Genomic DNA, 17,185 nt, shown 5'->3' on the forward strand with positions numbered 1-17,185 from the left:
TTAGTGTCCCTGTTCACAAATGACCTCTGTTAGTTGTATTTCTTTAATAATATTAAAATGCTTAAACTTAGTTTTTTTCTCAATCAGTCTTTGATAAAAAAAATTATTGTCTGTTTCTTGTAAGTAAGCGAAATGCAATAACTAAAGCAATGACCTATACATTTTAGATTAAATACATCCGCACACTAATTAAGTTACTTAGCGACTGCGTCAGATTCAACGACGAAATATTGTCAATAATATTATGTAGTATGCGGAGCCATATATTGAACAATATTATTGCCAATATGGTATTGACAACAATATTGTGTGTGTTTGGCTAGCCTTACAGAATATAGATTGCTTATGATGATTATGACTTGGGCATGAAATGTCAGCTGTGAGCTGTCAAATAATGTTTGAGTTTGCTTATTTTTATTATTAAAAATTTAGAAAACATTAATTATTAGAACACTAAATACCTACTTACTATTATTATGTTAACATATTTTTCGAAACAAAATTAAACATAAAAATATCTTAATTGTTTGGCGTTAACATTCACAAATAAACTATAGCTTATGTGAAGCAAAGAAAAATATACTTCTTAAAGCAAGAAATAAATAATTAATGGCGCTTTTTCCTGCGTATTCTTTAATATCCGACAAGAATAATGATTATATTGATGATTCTGGTAATAATTATATCCTTTATATGCAAAAAATAAAAAAAAATATTATTTTGTGTGTTATTTGTTTTTGTACAGTTTTAGATTTAAAAGAATCAGATAGTTACCCAGATGCACCAACAGAGTTGCAATTGCTTGTTAGTGACGAGAACTCAGAAGATGATAAACCACATAACTATATTGACGCTTCTTCTACAAAAGTTTCATACAGTCGAGACATAACCAATGAGGATTTCTACATTGATTGCAAACTTGATTATGGAAATCTTCGAGTATCAACATTGTATTACCCTGGAAGACCTCAGTAAGTTATCATTTTCAAATTATATACATTTAAATATACACAAACAAATACAATCACAGAATCAGTAACAGTTTTTAATGATGAAGTTTCAAACATGCCATCTAAGGGCAAAAACACTTTGCCAATGACACTGTATAGAGACACAAAGTGTGTATGGTAAGAACTAGATTAGGTCATCCTATGTTTAAAAAGATACAGTTAAAACTAGGCTATAACATAATATATATACAAATACATTAAAAAAATGTTTAATTTATAATTGGTATTTACTATGATGATATCTGTGGACATCACATGCCTGTGGAATAGAGATGGGCGTTATCGTTTTTTTCCGCTAACGGTTATGAAACCGATATATGGTTTTCGTATTGATATTAAAAACGGTTTTCAGATATCGTTTTTTTTTTCGACTTGTCAATAAGCGTAATCATAAGTATAAAATTATAATATAATAATAAATATATTTAATTAGTATTACATAAAAATGCTTTATAAACTATAAACATAAGTTAAAAAAACAATATTTAGTAATTAAATTGAAATAATGTTTAAATACAAAATCATATTTTAAATCCAATTTTCTACCTTATTCATTTATTTAGAAGTTCGATTTCATAACGAACAAATAGTAACTAACTAAGAAAACCGCCAAAACATGAATCTGCTAGTTAGTTAGCTATCGGATATTCGCTTCATTTCTTTTACACCCGTGAAGAATATACCGATAGAAAGAGAGGTAACGAATATCAATTTATTAGATATTCGCCTTATCTCATTTATGCCCGCTCGGAATACATTACTTAGAAAGAGAGGAAGTTAGTTTCGATATAAAACGTCGATCGTTTGACGTTTCAGAAGTTTTGCGTTATTACGTTTTTGTTTAGATCACAGCTATGTTGAGTTTTAAGTTTCTGTAAAAACGGTTTTCTAAAAACATATATCGATACGTTATGTTTTCCTTAACATATCGGTTTTAAGTTACGTTTTGATATATTTAATTAATATATATATAATTTAATTAATTACCTTTTTTTGCACTTTTCATTTCATTTAATTGGCAATTAAAATATTTGTACTTTTCATTTTATCTTTATGTAATTCTGAGGTTATTATTCCTTTCATGTATATATGTTAATTTAAAAAGATCTTAATGTTTTATATATTACATGGAGTTCATTAAAACCAAGTAGAATATATAATCTTTTTTTTATTTAAGCAGCTTTTTATACAAATTGACAAAGACGATGTTTTTAATTACTATTGGTTTCTACTGAATATGTTAGAGTTTATATGGAAGTAAACATATACATATAAACATGTATAAAGGTGGAATAAGTTCTTATTCCTTGTATTAAAGATTGTATATTTGTTTTCCAACCATATTTTATTTTTCAAGTAAATAATTACTAAAAATAAAAATAGCTTAAATAGATAACATTTCTCAAAATATATTCACACATTCATATATTATTACCAAACCGCTCATGGCTTTGCTGACATGAACTAAACAATTGTTAATTTACTGATCTACATTACTTTCATTTTCTAATAATAATATAATTAAAACCAAATTATATATCTATATTAATCATTCCAAGACTTATATTTAGGTGGTTGTAAAATATAGGCAACAATGAATAAACATAATAATATTAACCTAGTAAGTCAGCAGCACAATCTCTAATTACAAACACAGTTGTGAATTTAATTTCGACACAGGGAAAGACATTATTTTCATTTCTTTACAACAAGACAATTGCACTGAATTCTGGATCCCAAGAGTAGTGCCTTGAAAATTAGGCAGTGCATGAAATGGATTGTCTTAACACTATGTTGCTTCTGCCTATACTGCTGTATGTGGAGAACAGTATTAACATAATTAAAAAAAATATTTACCCATAGATACAAGTGCTCAGGCAGAGAGAGTCTGCAGAGTCAGTACTCGTCAGCACGGGAGAGCCGCAAGCGGCGCTACTACAGCCGGCGCGTGTGCGACGAGCCCACCGCGCCCGCCGTCGCCGCGCGCTCCGCAGCCCTGCGCGCGCTCATAGCTCACTCGCCACAAGATGTCATGCTATGGGAGCAGTACATTGATTTTCAGGTGAAAAGAAATATGAAGTATAGGTTTTGTTTGTGTAAAAATTGTATGTGTGTCTTTACAATTTTTTTTACAAATAATAAAAAAAAAGAAATATATGTATATATACAGGGACACAGTGGCGTAGCGAACTTAAACGCAACGCAAAAGACCGTGCAAAGTGGAGTAGGCTGAGTAGGAGGGAGACCCTGGCAATAGCTGGGATTAATGCCAGGAGGAAGAAGACAGGGGCGTAGCGAGCTTAATTCATGCCCGGGGCAAAATACTTTTAAAAGCGCATATGTTTAAATAGTTTTGCGGACTATTTGGCGCCCCTTTATGAGCAGCATGTAAAATAAACATTAACATTGGAAGTATATAAGTGTAAAATGTGAATTTTCTGATGATCACTGAAGGTTTAACATAATATAATGTTTACTGCGCATATTGCAGGAGGAGTGGTGCGGTGCAGAGGCGGCACTGCAGGCCTCGGACGAGGCGTGCGCGCGCAGTTCCGTCCCTCACCTACGCGCCCGCCGCCTCGCCGCCCTGCGCGTTGCCTTGCCGCCACAGCGCGCGCTGGAGCGCCTGCGCGACATGCTCGCAAAAGGTTATTCTAGCTTATAGTCTTCTTAATAGTATTAGTTCATATTTATGACATTTTTTTTTATAATTATGAGAAATTGAAGAAAATAATACGATCAATGTTTTACATAATTGAAAATAGTTTTTTTTAAACTAAGCATTAATTTAATCGAAACAGAAAAATGCGCAATAATACGAACGGAGCTATGGGAGGAGTTGCTACAAATGTTGCCGACCGCGCCTGATGGAGACGCGGCCCAGGTGACGGCCGCTGCCGGCGCCGCACTGCGAGACACGCGTGCTGCCCCGCTCGCCGCCGCCGCCCCCGCGCGCCTCCTGTACGCCGCCGCCGCTGCGCTGCGCTCCGCCGGCCACTGGGAACGACTCGCGTTGCTGTTGCACCTGCTGGTCGCCATGAACTACGCGCCCGCCGCCCTCGCGCCGCCTGCGCCTGCACTCGTCGAGCGCGCCGAGCTCCGCCTACGCGCCGCCGAGGATGCTGCCCTCGCCAGCGGCCTCCCGCTCAGTGCCGTGTGGGTGCGTGTGGAGCGCCTGCGCGCTGCGGCCCACTGGCACGGCATAAGCGTGCCTGACGCAGACCCGCAGCGCACGCCACTGCCGCATGACGTGGCGGAGCTGTTGCCGCCCGTCACCGACGACCAGTTGCCGGCGCTATCAGTGCGCATGCTGGCGCTGGCGCAGGTGCCGGCGCTGCCGGGCACGCATTGGCTGGTGCGGGCGGTGGGGGGTGGAGCAGGCGCGGGGGCGGCGGAGGCGCTGCTCCCGCTGCTGGAGGCGGCGTCCATTCTTCCCTCCGCGCACCCCGCCACCGCCGCCGCGGACCCCGCGCTGGCGCGACGTGTGCTTGCGCTGCTGCTCGACCCGCCGCACTATTTCACTGACGATAGCGGTAACATTTTTCTTTTATCTTTATATTATAAATTTCTTTCATATTTCCAACATATCTAACGATATACGATTTGATACAGGTTTCCTAAGCTGGGTGAACGGGGTATGGGACGCGTGTATGTCGGGCGCGCGCGGCGCGTGGCTGACGGCGCTGCTGTGCTGGCGGCTGCGCTGGCTGCGTGCGCTACTGGCGCTGGCGCCGGGCGACGAGGCGGCGCGCCTACGCAGTGAGGCGCGCTCGTTATTGCGACGATATAACACTACAAGTACGTCAACGCGTACTACAGTACATATATCTTTATTCTTGATTTCATATTTAATTCCTAGCGGGTAGGTCTAGGGCAGCCAGAGACAACAGAACGGTAAACGCTACAATCTGTGAATATCCTTTTTGTCTCTTCTATTTTTATCAACCTCTATGTACTTGCTTTCCCAGAAGTCCTGCCTTTGGTAATATCCATATTGTATTCTCGATGATCGAAAGAGGTCTCTCCCTGCTTCTTTTGCCACTCACTCTTACTTTGTAGATAATTTTCATTTTTCGTTCGTCACTCATTTTCTCAACGTGCCTCCTTCCAGACTCTCCGCTGCCGTTCGCGGAGTTCGCGCGCGTGGAAGCGGCGTCATCGGGCGCGGCGCGCGCGCAGCACGTGGCGCTGGCGGCGTTGCGCGCCTCACTCTCCGACGGCTACTGTCCGCAACATTACGCGCTTTATATAACCAGGTTTGGGGTCTGATACTACAGTCGTGGAGTTGTGCCAGGGCCTGAAGTAGTTTTTGAACTTTTGTGCTTTGTTCACTTGCTGGAAAAATATAATCTAATCTGCGCAACCATCTACAGCTAACTTCAGGGCGGCCATGACTCTTCGACCCGACTGTACCAGGTTAAAATAATAGCCTAAGATCCCAGGACTCCCAGACCAACGTCGTTTTAGCAAAGGTGATTGAGGAGGTGGTTAAGACGGTATGCGTTTGTACCGCCTTGAAAGTGGGGCCCTTTCAAAGGTAGCCCCAACTAAAGGTACATAAGATCCACGCTCACCTACGTTAAAATAGAAACGCTCTTATTTAGAATAATGTAAAAAATGTATTTTTATTATTGCCAGATCCTTTACGTGGACCTTTACCCCCGCCAGACGTCCTAACGGTTGTTTAAAATGGAGGCAAATTACGTTTACCATAAATTTAAAAGTTAACCACTATATGAATATAGATCAAGTGTCTAATGATGCAAGTAGATGTTGTTTTAATTGGGACTTAAATTTTTGGATGGTGGATGATTTTATTGATAAAAAATGTGTCTAACTTGTTTTAGGATATTATGTGAAGTGAGTTCTGACGCAGACGCTAGTAAATGCGCGTTAGTCTGTGCCGTGCTCAACCGCGCAATTCCTACTGAATTACATCCACCTTCGCAAGATGATCTCCGTGTAGCACTTGATATGGTATGTTATATATATTTTTTGATTCCGCATATGTTAGAGGGAACAAAATATTATTGCGTTAGGTTCTGTCCGCTTTATGCGCTAGAGCGATAAAACGATAACAATTTTGGCTATAATGATCACCCTAAGTGAGGTTTATTTTGTTGTACTGCGATAGAATATACTCAATAATTGATATTATACCTTATTTATTGATATTACAATAAAGCGAGCGTCGTGGTACAGCGCAGTAGCATCTGATTGTGATCCTGGTGGTTGTGCGTTTGATTCCTACGCCGATATGGTATGGTATGACGTTCAATTCTGCTCCTCAACGCATATTGTCAAAATTGGGGCAGTACCTTGGAAACGAAGTGTCAGTGACATTTTTAGGTTTCCTTTTGAATATATAAATATATATACGTAGTCAAAATTGTCTTTGTCATATTACGATGATGATATAAGTGTTTTTGTCCCCATATCAGTGTGAAGAGCGTTGTGGTAGCATCGAGGCGGAGTTCGAGACAGAGGACGACTCGGGCTCGAGCGTCGCGGGTGACGTGACGGCGGCGCTATTACCAGGCGCGGGCGAGTGGGCGCGGGCGCGCGCATTGCTGGCGGGTGCGGGGCGCCGCGCGGCGCTCCTGCGGGCGGCGCAGGCGGGCGCGGGGCTCGCGGCGGTGGGCGGGCGGCGCGCGGCGCGCTACTACGAGGAGAGCGCCGAGGCGCTGTGCGCGGAAGTGCCGCGCGCGGCGTGCTGGGCGCGCGCCTTCTCGCACCTGTTTCCGGACAATGCGTATCTAGCGCTAGGTTGGCCATTAATTACAGCTGAAATTATGTTCAAAATAAATTATTTAAATAGAAGAATATAAACAATCTGAAATTAATATTTTTGGGTGCAGCTGTAGTGCCGCCGAGGGTATGAATATTGTAATATATAAACATGTTGTGCTGTCAATAAAAGTGAATTTTTTGAAGAAAAGTGCATATCAAAATAGAGTGTTAAAACTTATTTTAATTTATAAATAAACCTAAATCAAGAAGGTTAAAAACCTATCCTATATGTATAATAAAATTAATTATAATGGAGAATAAATTAAATTATAGTCGAGGAATAATAATTTCTCGTGTACTATGTAAAATACATCTTAACGATTAATATTTTTTTGTATAACTTGTACAGTTAGTTCTCATATAGCACAAAAAGTATCGTCACTAGGCACGTACTGTTTTGTTGTATATGAAAATTCGTATTTTTGCATGTTTCAAATTGGACGATTTCTACATAGTTTCATAACAACGTGAGATTAGCGGTTAAAGCGCTCGGAATGTAAATAATATGCACAGATTTCAAGTCCTCCGATACGCTTTGAATATAATAACAATAAAAAATCGATAATTTTTTGTTGTTATTATAGCATAGGTTTTTGTTATTATTTTGACAGATAAAAAGATTAACACAAGTTAACGGTTAAGCTAACGGTAAAGGTTACCTGTTTAATGATATAATGCGTGTGTGTGTTGCAGCGAGTGCGGGCGCGCCGCTGTGGGCGCTGGGCGGCGTGGGTGGCACGAGGGCGGTGCTTACGCCGCGTGGGCACACGGCGGCGCTGGCCACGCTGCTGCCGCCGCTGCTGCGTGCCATTAAGACTGACTTCGCACCCACTGGTTATATATAATAGTTTTTATATATTATATATTATTCCAGTTTTATTACAGTTATTTAGTAATATTTACCAATTTATGTATAAAATATTGATTGAATATGACAACCCAAGTCCAGTGGCAGTGAGTAAAGTGTTCATTGAAGTTTTCGTAATACATAAACATATGGTGTGATACTGATAATATCCCTTTAAAGTTTTTCTTTCAATTGGTGTATTATTTGTGATTTGCTTCTGTACATTTTTGACTTCACAAGCCCTTACTAACAAAAATCACAGTGTGTGTCGTGCGACGATCTGACAGTTCATTGTCGGTTGTTACACAAAGATAATATTTTGAGGGAACTTTTAATGTCTACAATTAGCTGAGTAACCATTTCACGAGATGTAGATTAGACACGTAGATGTGTCTAATTCTTTAGGCACCTATGTAACAACATTTATTGTGTGATGGCAGAGGCGGAGGCGCTGGTGCGTGTGGCGCGGCGGGTGACGGGCGGCGCAGGGGGCGGTGCGGGCGGCGGCGCGCTTTGGGCGGCGCGGCTGGAGGCGGAGGCACGCGCGCCCGTCCCGCGTCTGCCCGCAGCGCTCTACCACGCACTCGACCGCGCGCCCGGGGACAAAGTACTACTACGATTATTTACTTTATATACCTTCGTTTTTAGCAATTACTTTGTAGTCTAATAATCATTATGGAGCTCATAAAGGCTGAGAATGACATCCATATGTACTTTTGAGAATATTAATATGTTTTAAATAGTGTTGACAATCCAAGTAATAGTATCCAATAATGCCACAGTGGCTGTACGTGCGCGGCGCGGCGTGGTGCGGCGGCGAGGCGGGCGCGCTGGCCGACGCGCTGCTAGAGCGCGCGCTGCGCCTGCACGCTCTGCCCGACGAGCTCACACCTACTACCACTACCACCACTTCCTTGGAACGTGGAACTGATGTACAATAATATATTAAAAATAAAAGTTCTATTTATAATCCACATTAGTGTTTTTCTTGTTACATCGACGAATGAATCTTACAGTTCTAGTAAAAAATAAATATGTAGCTACACGATACATCCACGCAATGTCAACATAAATGATCTTGACAAACGGACAGACGGACAGACAACAAAGTGATCCTATAAGTGTTACGTTTTTTGCCCTTTGAGACACGGAACTCTGAATAATGAGAATTTTGTCCTTTTAACTTAACTTTTAAGCTTAGCAGAATAAGAATGAAGAAAAACAACAAAAATATACCCTACAAAAGTAAAGTATTATAATTAGTGATACCGGATATTGATCACGTGTTGGTATCTTAGTGTAACTCATCCAATGTTAGATTCATGGATACGCATACTCAAATAATAGCCATTTATCAATATTCAGTATGACGATATAATGTGGCGGTAAATACTTAAATATAATTTGCAACGATTAAGAATGCTTACCTAAACGGAAGTAATATAACCGATTTGTGATGAAATGTTAACAACTAGTAATAATTAATATTCCACAGTTAACTTCTATTTTGTGCAGGTAGGTATAAATATATATTTTTAATAATATTGGATCGTACTTACAAAGTTGCCAGATCCTGTACCAGGTTAGTTTTAATGTTCATAGTCTTCTATAATAAAAACTTATATAAAACCAAGACAGATGTCAATCAGCGACAGAAGAGAACACTTCATGTACAATTTGTGCTGTCACGGTTAAAGCGGAGAATAAAGAATAGTGAACAAAGCAGTTGTTAACTGCGAGGCATGTGCGAGACGTTCTCGGTACTAGCGATGCTGGCGGCGCTGGCGGTGCTGCCGGCGGCGCGCGGTTCGGCCCCCGCCACTGAGGACGACGACGTGGACGTAGAGCCTGGCGCGTATGTGGTGAGTGAAAATTTGCCATCGAAAATATTATTAACACAATTTTGTGCTCGCAATGTATAAAGAAAACTTATTTTTACATAAGTAGTTTTACTTATTTGAAATTGAACAGACCTAGTAGAAGGAATTTGTGTAGCTCTGAAGAACGAAGCTTCAAGGAGACCTCGTTATGGAGCTTCTTTATACAGGGTGGAATTGTCTGCGCCACTTTAAATGAAACCACAGTTTTAACTACTCTATAAAAGCCTAATATAATTCGGAAAAAAAATAATTCTCAAAAATGAAGAAGTTTTTTTTTCAAACAAAATAAATAATAAAATTATCGTTTTAAAATAAAACGCCATTTGTAAAGTATAATATAGGCACGCACACACTTACCTGTCAAAGCGGCAACGTCGCATACGTATGTGTGCGTGACACGAAATACAGGTATGGATAAAAATCGTGAAATGTAAAAAAAATCCTACGTCCAAACCATTGAGGTACCTTGATTATTTTTTTTAATTCTGGGTTTGAAATATTTTACCCTATATGCAGTTTCAGTAAAAGAAGCGCAGCCTCTTCCACCCTGTATATGAACTTATGTCGTGTTCTTATTTCAAGATTTATGTAGTTCCCATTTAATTTTAATACATACAGTATTTGGTTTTTTAAAGTTCTACTAAATTATTATTTTAATTTAATTAAATTTATTTTAATTTAATTAAATTTATTTTAATTCAATTAAATTTATTTTAATTTAATTAAATTTATTTTAATTTAATTAATATAATAATTTAGTACAACTTTAAATTTAATTATGTATCTACAAAATAAAGGTAATATTGGAGCACGAGAACGAGCGGCAGTGCTCCGCGTCCCTGATCTCGGAGCGCATGGCCGTGACGACGGCGGGGTGCGCGCGCGGCGTTTCCGGCGCACCGCTGTGGGCACTGGCCGCATTGCTGCCCGCCGCGCCGCTGCCCGCGCCGCCCGCGCTGCTGGCCGCCGCCACGCGCCGAGTAGCGCGCCTCGTGCTGGCCGGCGACGGCCGCGACCCCACCGACCCCGCGCTTGACTTCGCCCTCGTCGAGCTAGAGGATCAGTTCGGCGCCGCCGCCCGCGCGCTCCCCATCGTCGCCGCCGACGCACCCCAGCGCCCCGGCGCCCCCGACGCCTGCAACGTCGCCGAGTGCTACGTGCAGCGCTCGCTGCCCGGCACCGCGCGCCGCACCCGCTTCCTGGTGGCGCTCGTGGCGCCCGCCCCGCCTGGGCGCTGTGCCGCGCGCGTCCCCCACTGGGCCGCCACGCAGCCACGCCCGCTGTGCTTCGAGGGGGACGAGCTCTGCGAGGTCTGGTTGATTTATCACATATGTGTCTATTAAGTGTATCGATGCTGATTGTTTACATGTGTGTGTGTATGTATGCAGCGCGATGTAGGCGCCGGCGTGGTCTGCGAGGGGCGGTTGTGCGGTGCGCTGAGCTCGCCGCCTGGCGGAGGCTGCGCCGACGTGTTCGCGGTGCAGCGTGTCTCTCGCTGGCGTCGTTTCCTGCATTGTGCATTTACGCCCGGCCTCTGTGGACGGTTACTAGCGCATTACTTGTTTAAAAAAATATATTACACTACTAACTACTACTACACTCTCAGTTAAGTCCTCACCTTAGTTTATTTAAGTAACCTTAGAAATATGTCCATGGTGTCCATTTGTACAAGACTGAATATATAAACGCCAATTTTAAAAAAGGCTGTGAAAAAGAAGTTGTATTTCTTAATAAAAAAACACGTGTGTTCGCCTCAGGGGTCCGTGTGCTCAAGTCTGTACCGAACGACGTCTGCTGCAGGATGATTCCGATTCACCGATTACCCTGTTCAGTTCTGAACTTAATGTGTCATCTTATAACACTTTATGTAAGTATATGGAAGTAAATAATTACTTCTATTATTATTCTGTACTTACTTACTCTGGACTTGCTGCAAGTTGTGCCACAGCAGAGATCTGATCTCAGCTCCATTAGGCGAACTCGAGGAGTTTTGGGAAAGTGTTAGGGATGTTCTAGGTAGTGTTAGAGAGAATGAAAAAATAATAATATGTGGTGATTCCGGCGGATGGGTCGCAACTGCGCGAAGCAGTTACGAGGGAGTGCTCGGTCAGTATGGTGACAAGAGAATAAATGAGTATAGGAGAATAACTGTAGAATGAAAGGGGTGTTTTCCAAAGACGGTGAAATTTTAACAGAACATCGGTACATTTTGCCGGAATAGGCTGAAGGAGATGTATGAATGTGATGACACCTCAGTCTCAAATAACAACGAAACGCTGAGTCTTGATATAGCCGATGGCAAAATCAGTATTAAAAAAGTTGAGAGTACAATACGAAGTCTGAAAGGTGGTAAGGCAGCGGGAGCAGATGGTGTTACTGCCGAGATGATTAAATATGGTGGGCCACGCGTCTTGGACTTGTTCTGGTTTTTGCACAATTTATGCTGGGGGCTGGGGAGCTCTATAAAGGGTAAAGTAAATCAGGAGAGATCCCAGACGATTGGTGAGGTGCAGTCATCGTGCCTTTTTATAAAGGCAAAGGCTCACAGATAGACTGCGCAAGCCATAGAGGTATTAGTTGGATTAGCTTGGGTAGTAAAGTTTATGCTAAAGTATTAGCGAAAAGAATGCAAGAGATCCAAAAGGCTGTTGTGGGAGGCCCAAGGAGACCTGGAAGATATATGGTATGCATAACACATCTTTTCCCTCCGACTAAAGTAAAAATAACAATATTTTAAAAAGAAATTGACTCATACTTCACATGATGCATGCCAACTATATCACAGTGGTACTAATTCGGTATTTAGAATTTTATAATTCTATAATTTTATAAATCTTTTATAAACTCCCTTTATCTCTTTTTATCTTTCTTTTTTAAGCTGAGGATCGAGTGTCTTGGCGAGATTTGGGGAAGGCCTATGTCCAGCAGTGGACAAAATATGGCTGTTGATGATGATGATGATGATGAATCTTTTATAAATTTGACTTTCAGAAATTGAAATTATTTTTTACATTGTCTGACAGACATTACTACCAGCACTGCACGCGTCGCGAACTACGGCCGCTTCCCTCCTCAGTCGCTGTCGCTATCCGACGGGGGCGGAACCGGGATGACTAAGACCTTCCGCTCCGAAATGGAATTTGAACCAAATCGTGCTGATTTTAAAGTAAGACGGGGAGTTTGTTGTGTATAAAATGTTATAAACTTTAAATATTTAATTTCTTCCTTTTTTACCTTCATACTTCAAATACCTTATCTCTCAGAATACACGAGGAGAGTATCAAATTATTTAATACTCGATTTTGTGGGTCCAGAAAAGAAAAGTGATGGAAACCCAATTCACAATTTGGGGAGTTGAATTTATCTAATTTCAAACGTAATCATCTCCAGCGAGTGGTCGAAATCCTCGAGTAATGACGTTTGTACAGTACAGTGTGCCACGGTGGCATGGAACATTAATAATTGATGTTATTACATGTTTTCAGGTTGATATGATTAATAAAGTAATTTAATTTAGTATGCCTAACGCATTGTCATTATGACAACGTGTATATAAGACAGTGTTTGCATGGTGCCATTGCGTAAACATTATGCAAACGCGCCGTCCAGGTGAGCCCGTCTCGAACGACCCGCGTGGGCTTGAAGGCAGGCGAGTACGGCGACAACGCGGCGGAGTACGGCGCGGACGAGCCCCCCGGCCCCCAGCCCACCGCCACCGCCCCCGCCCCCGCGCCCACGCCCACCACGCACCGCGCCACGCGCTCGCCTGCGCCCGCGCTGCCACTGCGCGACACCGCACACCCCTCCTCGGCGTCCCGTATCGCAGCCACGACACTGATATGCAAGCTTCTATTTTTGTATTAATATAGACATTATATTTTAATTTGATATTAATATTAAAAGTGTTCTATAAATTAAACTGTATTCTTCTTCTCACTTTCTAAGACGAAATATAATGTTTCTCCAGATATAATAGTGGCCAGATTTATGATAAACTTCATTCACTTTCGATAAATTTAGCGGATACAATTTATTTAATGAATTATTTCCATTACGGCAAAACAAAGCATAGCATCCAGCGATATACCCAAGTACTTTGCTGTATTTTCGTATGGGATTATTGGTCGTTATTACGGGATGATAATCAATCTGTTTTATTTGATCTGATTTAATAGATTTTAATTCATTTAATTAAAAATCAATCTGTTTTAATCGATTTTGTATAATTTAATTTAATTTTTCAAATGTTTCCATTTGTGTACTTTGTTGATGGCTCCTTAAACTTTTTTGACTGCTTCTATATGAGTTTTACCAACCGCCAATATCATAGTATCATTAGAAAATTTGCCATGTGTTACAATGTTACAATGTAGTCATATCAGATATTACTTTGTCGAAAATCACTTTAAATACATTTTATAGCTATGATCAACGATTTTCCAATCGAGGAATATCATAATGTAATAGAATATTATGTATACCTAGTAAGTAAAGAACCGGGCCCAATACACTCTCTTGTGGTACACCTGCTTTGATTATGGTGTCAGCCATACAGATAAAATAATTAGTACTCTTTTGGGAAGATAATCAACGGTGGCAAATGATTCACTATTGTATTAAGTTCAGCTTTGCCATAGTATCTAATATTTGAGCGGAATAATTTTACAAATATACTGTTAGAGGAATTTATTTTCTCAAAAGATGTACATTAAAATCACTTACAGAGAAAATTACACAAAAAATTATACTGCTTAATTTTACTTAAGTTATCGACATGGTAAAGCAATAAAAGTTATAATAACCTACACCTATGGTACAATGCAAACTAGTACGAATATCTTGTGAAGCAAGGTAGGCTAGTTTAAGAAACAAGAAAAATAATAACGAAATTAAATATGGATAATATATTCTTATTATAGCTATCTTGTCGCTTACAGTTGTACATCGGCCTTACTTCTAAGCCACGTGTTGTAGGTGTTAACACCTTTTTCGTACAGTTTTTAGCGTTTCCAAGTAAATAGTTAAGTTAACAATACATTATACGATGATGTAACCGTCGTGCCGTTCGCCTTGGAGCCTAGCTTGCGAAATTAATACGTTTGTCATATATGTTAACAAAAAGGATATAAATCTTTGAACGTGGGTTCGATGGTTACCCAATCTATCTTATAATTTTGTTGTCAAGCAATTGAGAGATTGCTATGGCGCAGTAGAATTGTAAACGCGGCGGTTGTCAGTTCGATCCCCAGTCTGTTTTCTTTTTCTACGTCGTCTATGTCTTAACAGTACGATTCCTCTACCATTGCGGTAAAAATTAGATGTAGAATCATGGCTTATTATTACCGAAACTTGATTATTACCTTGTGAAAAATAATTAGCTCTGTTTAGTCAATCGAAAGAGTAGAGCTTCTCTCAATTTATGAACCTATTGAAAAAAAAAACAAACCCTATAATTTAAGGGAAGCTTGCCAGAATCCAATAGTTAAAACGGCATTTAAATCGGTTAAGCCAATTCTGAGATTACCGGTAACGCACGCACAGACACAGACAAACAGACAAAAAAATTTAAAATCTGTTTTGTGTTCTATTACATTAATAAAGATCCCCAACAACATTTTATCTTAAATATCTTCCAAGTACATACAGACACCAATTTGTTACGATTTTATTATAAGTACCTATAGATACTAATACAAACATATAAATCCCTTTGACCTACTCTAAAATTGGAAGGAAACCTCGGTGGGCGAATCCAAATTGCACTTTACTGGTTTTTTTCGTTTAGAAATACGGAATTATAAAAATGGACAAATGTAATAGGCATTGTAAATCATAGCTTAAGAGCAGAAACACAGTAGCTTCTAAAACATTTAAATTATTATTCACACCTCGAAGTGACCTTCGGTTGTCATGAATGACATTATGTTTTGTTTTTGTACTGGGCTCAAGATGGCATATTGAAAAAGCATGTAATCCGTGCCGTAGCATATAAATAGACAATTGAATGAGTAACATTTTCTGGTATGTGTGTGGTCAATGTTTTTTATAATTTTTACTAGCTTATACCTTTTAACTTTACTTTTTAATTTTTTGGCTCTAGAGCCAGGGAAAAAATCAGACGGCTCTAGAGCCAGGGAAGAATCTAGAAAAGCTAGTAATAAGACAACTTACGTGGCGTTGAGTTTCACTACCAAATATCTAATATCTTGAAAACTGGGGCGGAAAGTGGGGAACGGAGATTCTTGACACTAGGTTCCCTTTTCTTACCCAGAAATATGCTGGATATAGTTATATAGGGAACCTCGTGTTGAGACACTCCGTTCTCTTGAAACTAATAAAAACAAGAAGTTAGCTTGAAAGTAATAAAAAAATCTTGTAAATGTTATATTACTGGAAAGAAAAAATAATCCTATTATTATAATTACTGTCCTATTAATGTAATTTAGTCACAGATAAAGATACCTGGATATACTTTTTTTTTTGTATCGGTGGTCAAAAAGTAAGGTAATTTGTTCATTTTATAAAAAATGAAATTTATTTATTTATTCGTCCAATCAAAATTTCATCCCTTTCGAATTAATCCCCGTCCGTTAAAACGCACTTCTTGATTTTTTTTCTTTCTTGATTTTCAACGCGTTCTCGCCCCCTTTGATTTCGTTATAACACTTATAAACGTTTGCTTGTGCCATACTTTTTCATAGGTAGGACATACTTCTTACCTTTATTGATCATCTAGTTCGCGTAAGTTAATTTAGTATTGTTATGTTAATATTTAAATTTTAATGCTTTCGGGAATAGGACTCAATTTTATTTACACTCGTTCTCATCTTGTGTGGTCGAATCTGTAATTTATAAGAAAAATATTCGTATTACTTTAACTATAAATCTTTTATAAACAAGTTTTTAATTGATTATAATATATTTGTTCTATAATAAGTCTTGGAGATACTACGTATGTGACCTTGAGGTTAACAATGAAGCATGGGCAGGGGTCGCGAGTTCACATGCCAGCCTGGGCAGACACAAATAAACAATGAAAATGATTAAAGATATCCTTCTACAAATAAAAGCTATTACGCAGAAGGAACCCAAATCATAAAATAGTGATTTCTTAAAATTATAATGTTTATACTAACGACTCTACTTAGTATTTTTTATTATTACTATCGAAGCTTTTTCTTTTCTTGAGCAGGATTCAGGAACAGACAATTTGCTTGACTCAAGACACTCGTATACTCCTTTTATATATTCCGCTCGTAAAGCTCTACAACATTGAAATTTTACCAGAGCGGAAAATTAAAATTAAAACAATATTTAAATAAATATAGTTATCTAGTTTAAATTAAAATACTAGATATTATTATCAAATAACAAGAAATCTAAAGTTCTTAAATCACAATTGAAGCTAAAGAACCGATTTTAACTTTTTTTAAATATATGTACTAACTTGTTAACTATAACGTGGTTCTGAGTTCAAATTTCAAATATAACTAAAAAAAAACACATTTAACATGTTCACTGCGGGATCTATTCTTGGTCTTTTTAGACCTCGTATTATTTTCTACATAATATTTTGATACCCAGTTCACTTACTTGTTTTCTTTTTTTTGTGAAAATTTTATTGGCTAATTAGTTCCATAAGTTTATTATGAAATATA

General features: G+C 39.4%; 2 protein-coding genes across 2 annotated transcripts; both read left to right on the forward strand.

Annotated features, from left to right (window-relative positions):
- Window positions 1–348: 348 nt before the first annotated feature.
- On the forward strand, window positions 349–8,621 carry LOC146529544 (uncharacterized). Its single transcript, XM_085201753.1, has 12 exons — window positions 349–673; window positions 746–971; window positions 2,874–3,072; window positions 3,502–3,658; window positions 3,812–4,543; window positions 4,623–4,808; window positions 5,122–5,266; window positions 5,858–5,987; window positions 6,452–6,776; window positions 7,494–7,634; window positions 8,088–8,254; window positions 8,430–8,621. Exons 1-12 carry the CDS (start codon window positions 610–612, stop codon window positions 8,586–8,588), a joined length of 2,631 nt encoding a protein of 876 aa, XP_085057879.1. The 5' UTR covers window positions 349–609; the 3' UTR covers window positions 8,589–8,621.
- A 107-nt stretch (window positions 8,622–8,728) lies between these two features.
- On the forward strand, window positions 8,729–13,446 carry LOC146529545 (uncharacterized). The gene is made up of 6 exons (XM_085201754.1): window positions 8,729–9,509; window positions 10,325–10,837; window positions 10,916–11,070; window positions 11,285–11,394; window positions 12,551–12,693; window positions 13,137–13,446. The coding sequence occupies exons 1-6, from the start codon at window positions 9,390–9,392 to the stop codon at window positions 13,389–13,391; spliced, it is 1,296 nt and encodes a 431-aa protein (XP_085057880.1). The 5' UTR covers window positions 8,729–9,389; the 3' UTR covers window positions 13,392–13,446.
- The last annotated feature ends 3,739 nt before the right edge of the window (window positions 13,447–17,185 follow it).

This window comes from Heliconius melpomene, chromosome 18, assembly GCF_056956725.1.
Source record: "Heliconius melpomene rosina isolate 202511_hmr_F chromosome 18, ASM5695672v1, whole genome shotgun sequence".
Classification (NCBI taxonomy): Eukaryota; Metazoa; Arthropoda; class Insecta; order Lepidoptera; family Nymphalidae; genus Heliconius; species Heliconius melpomene.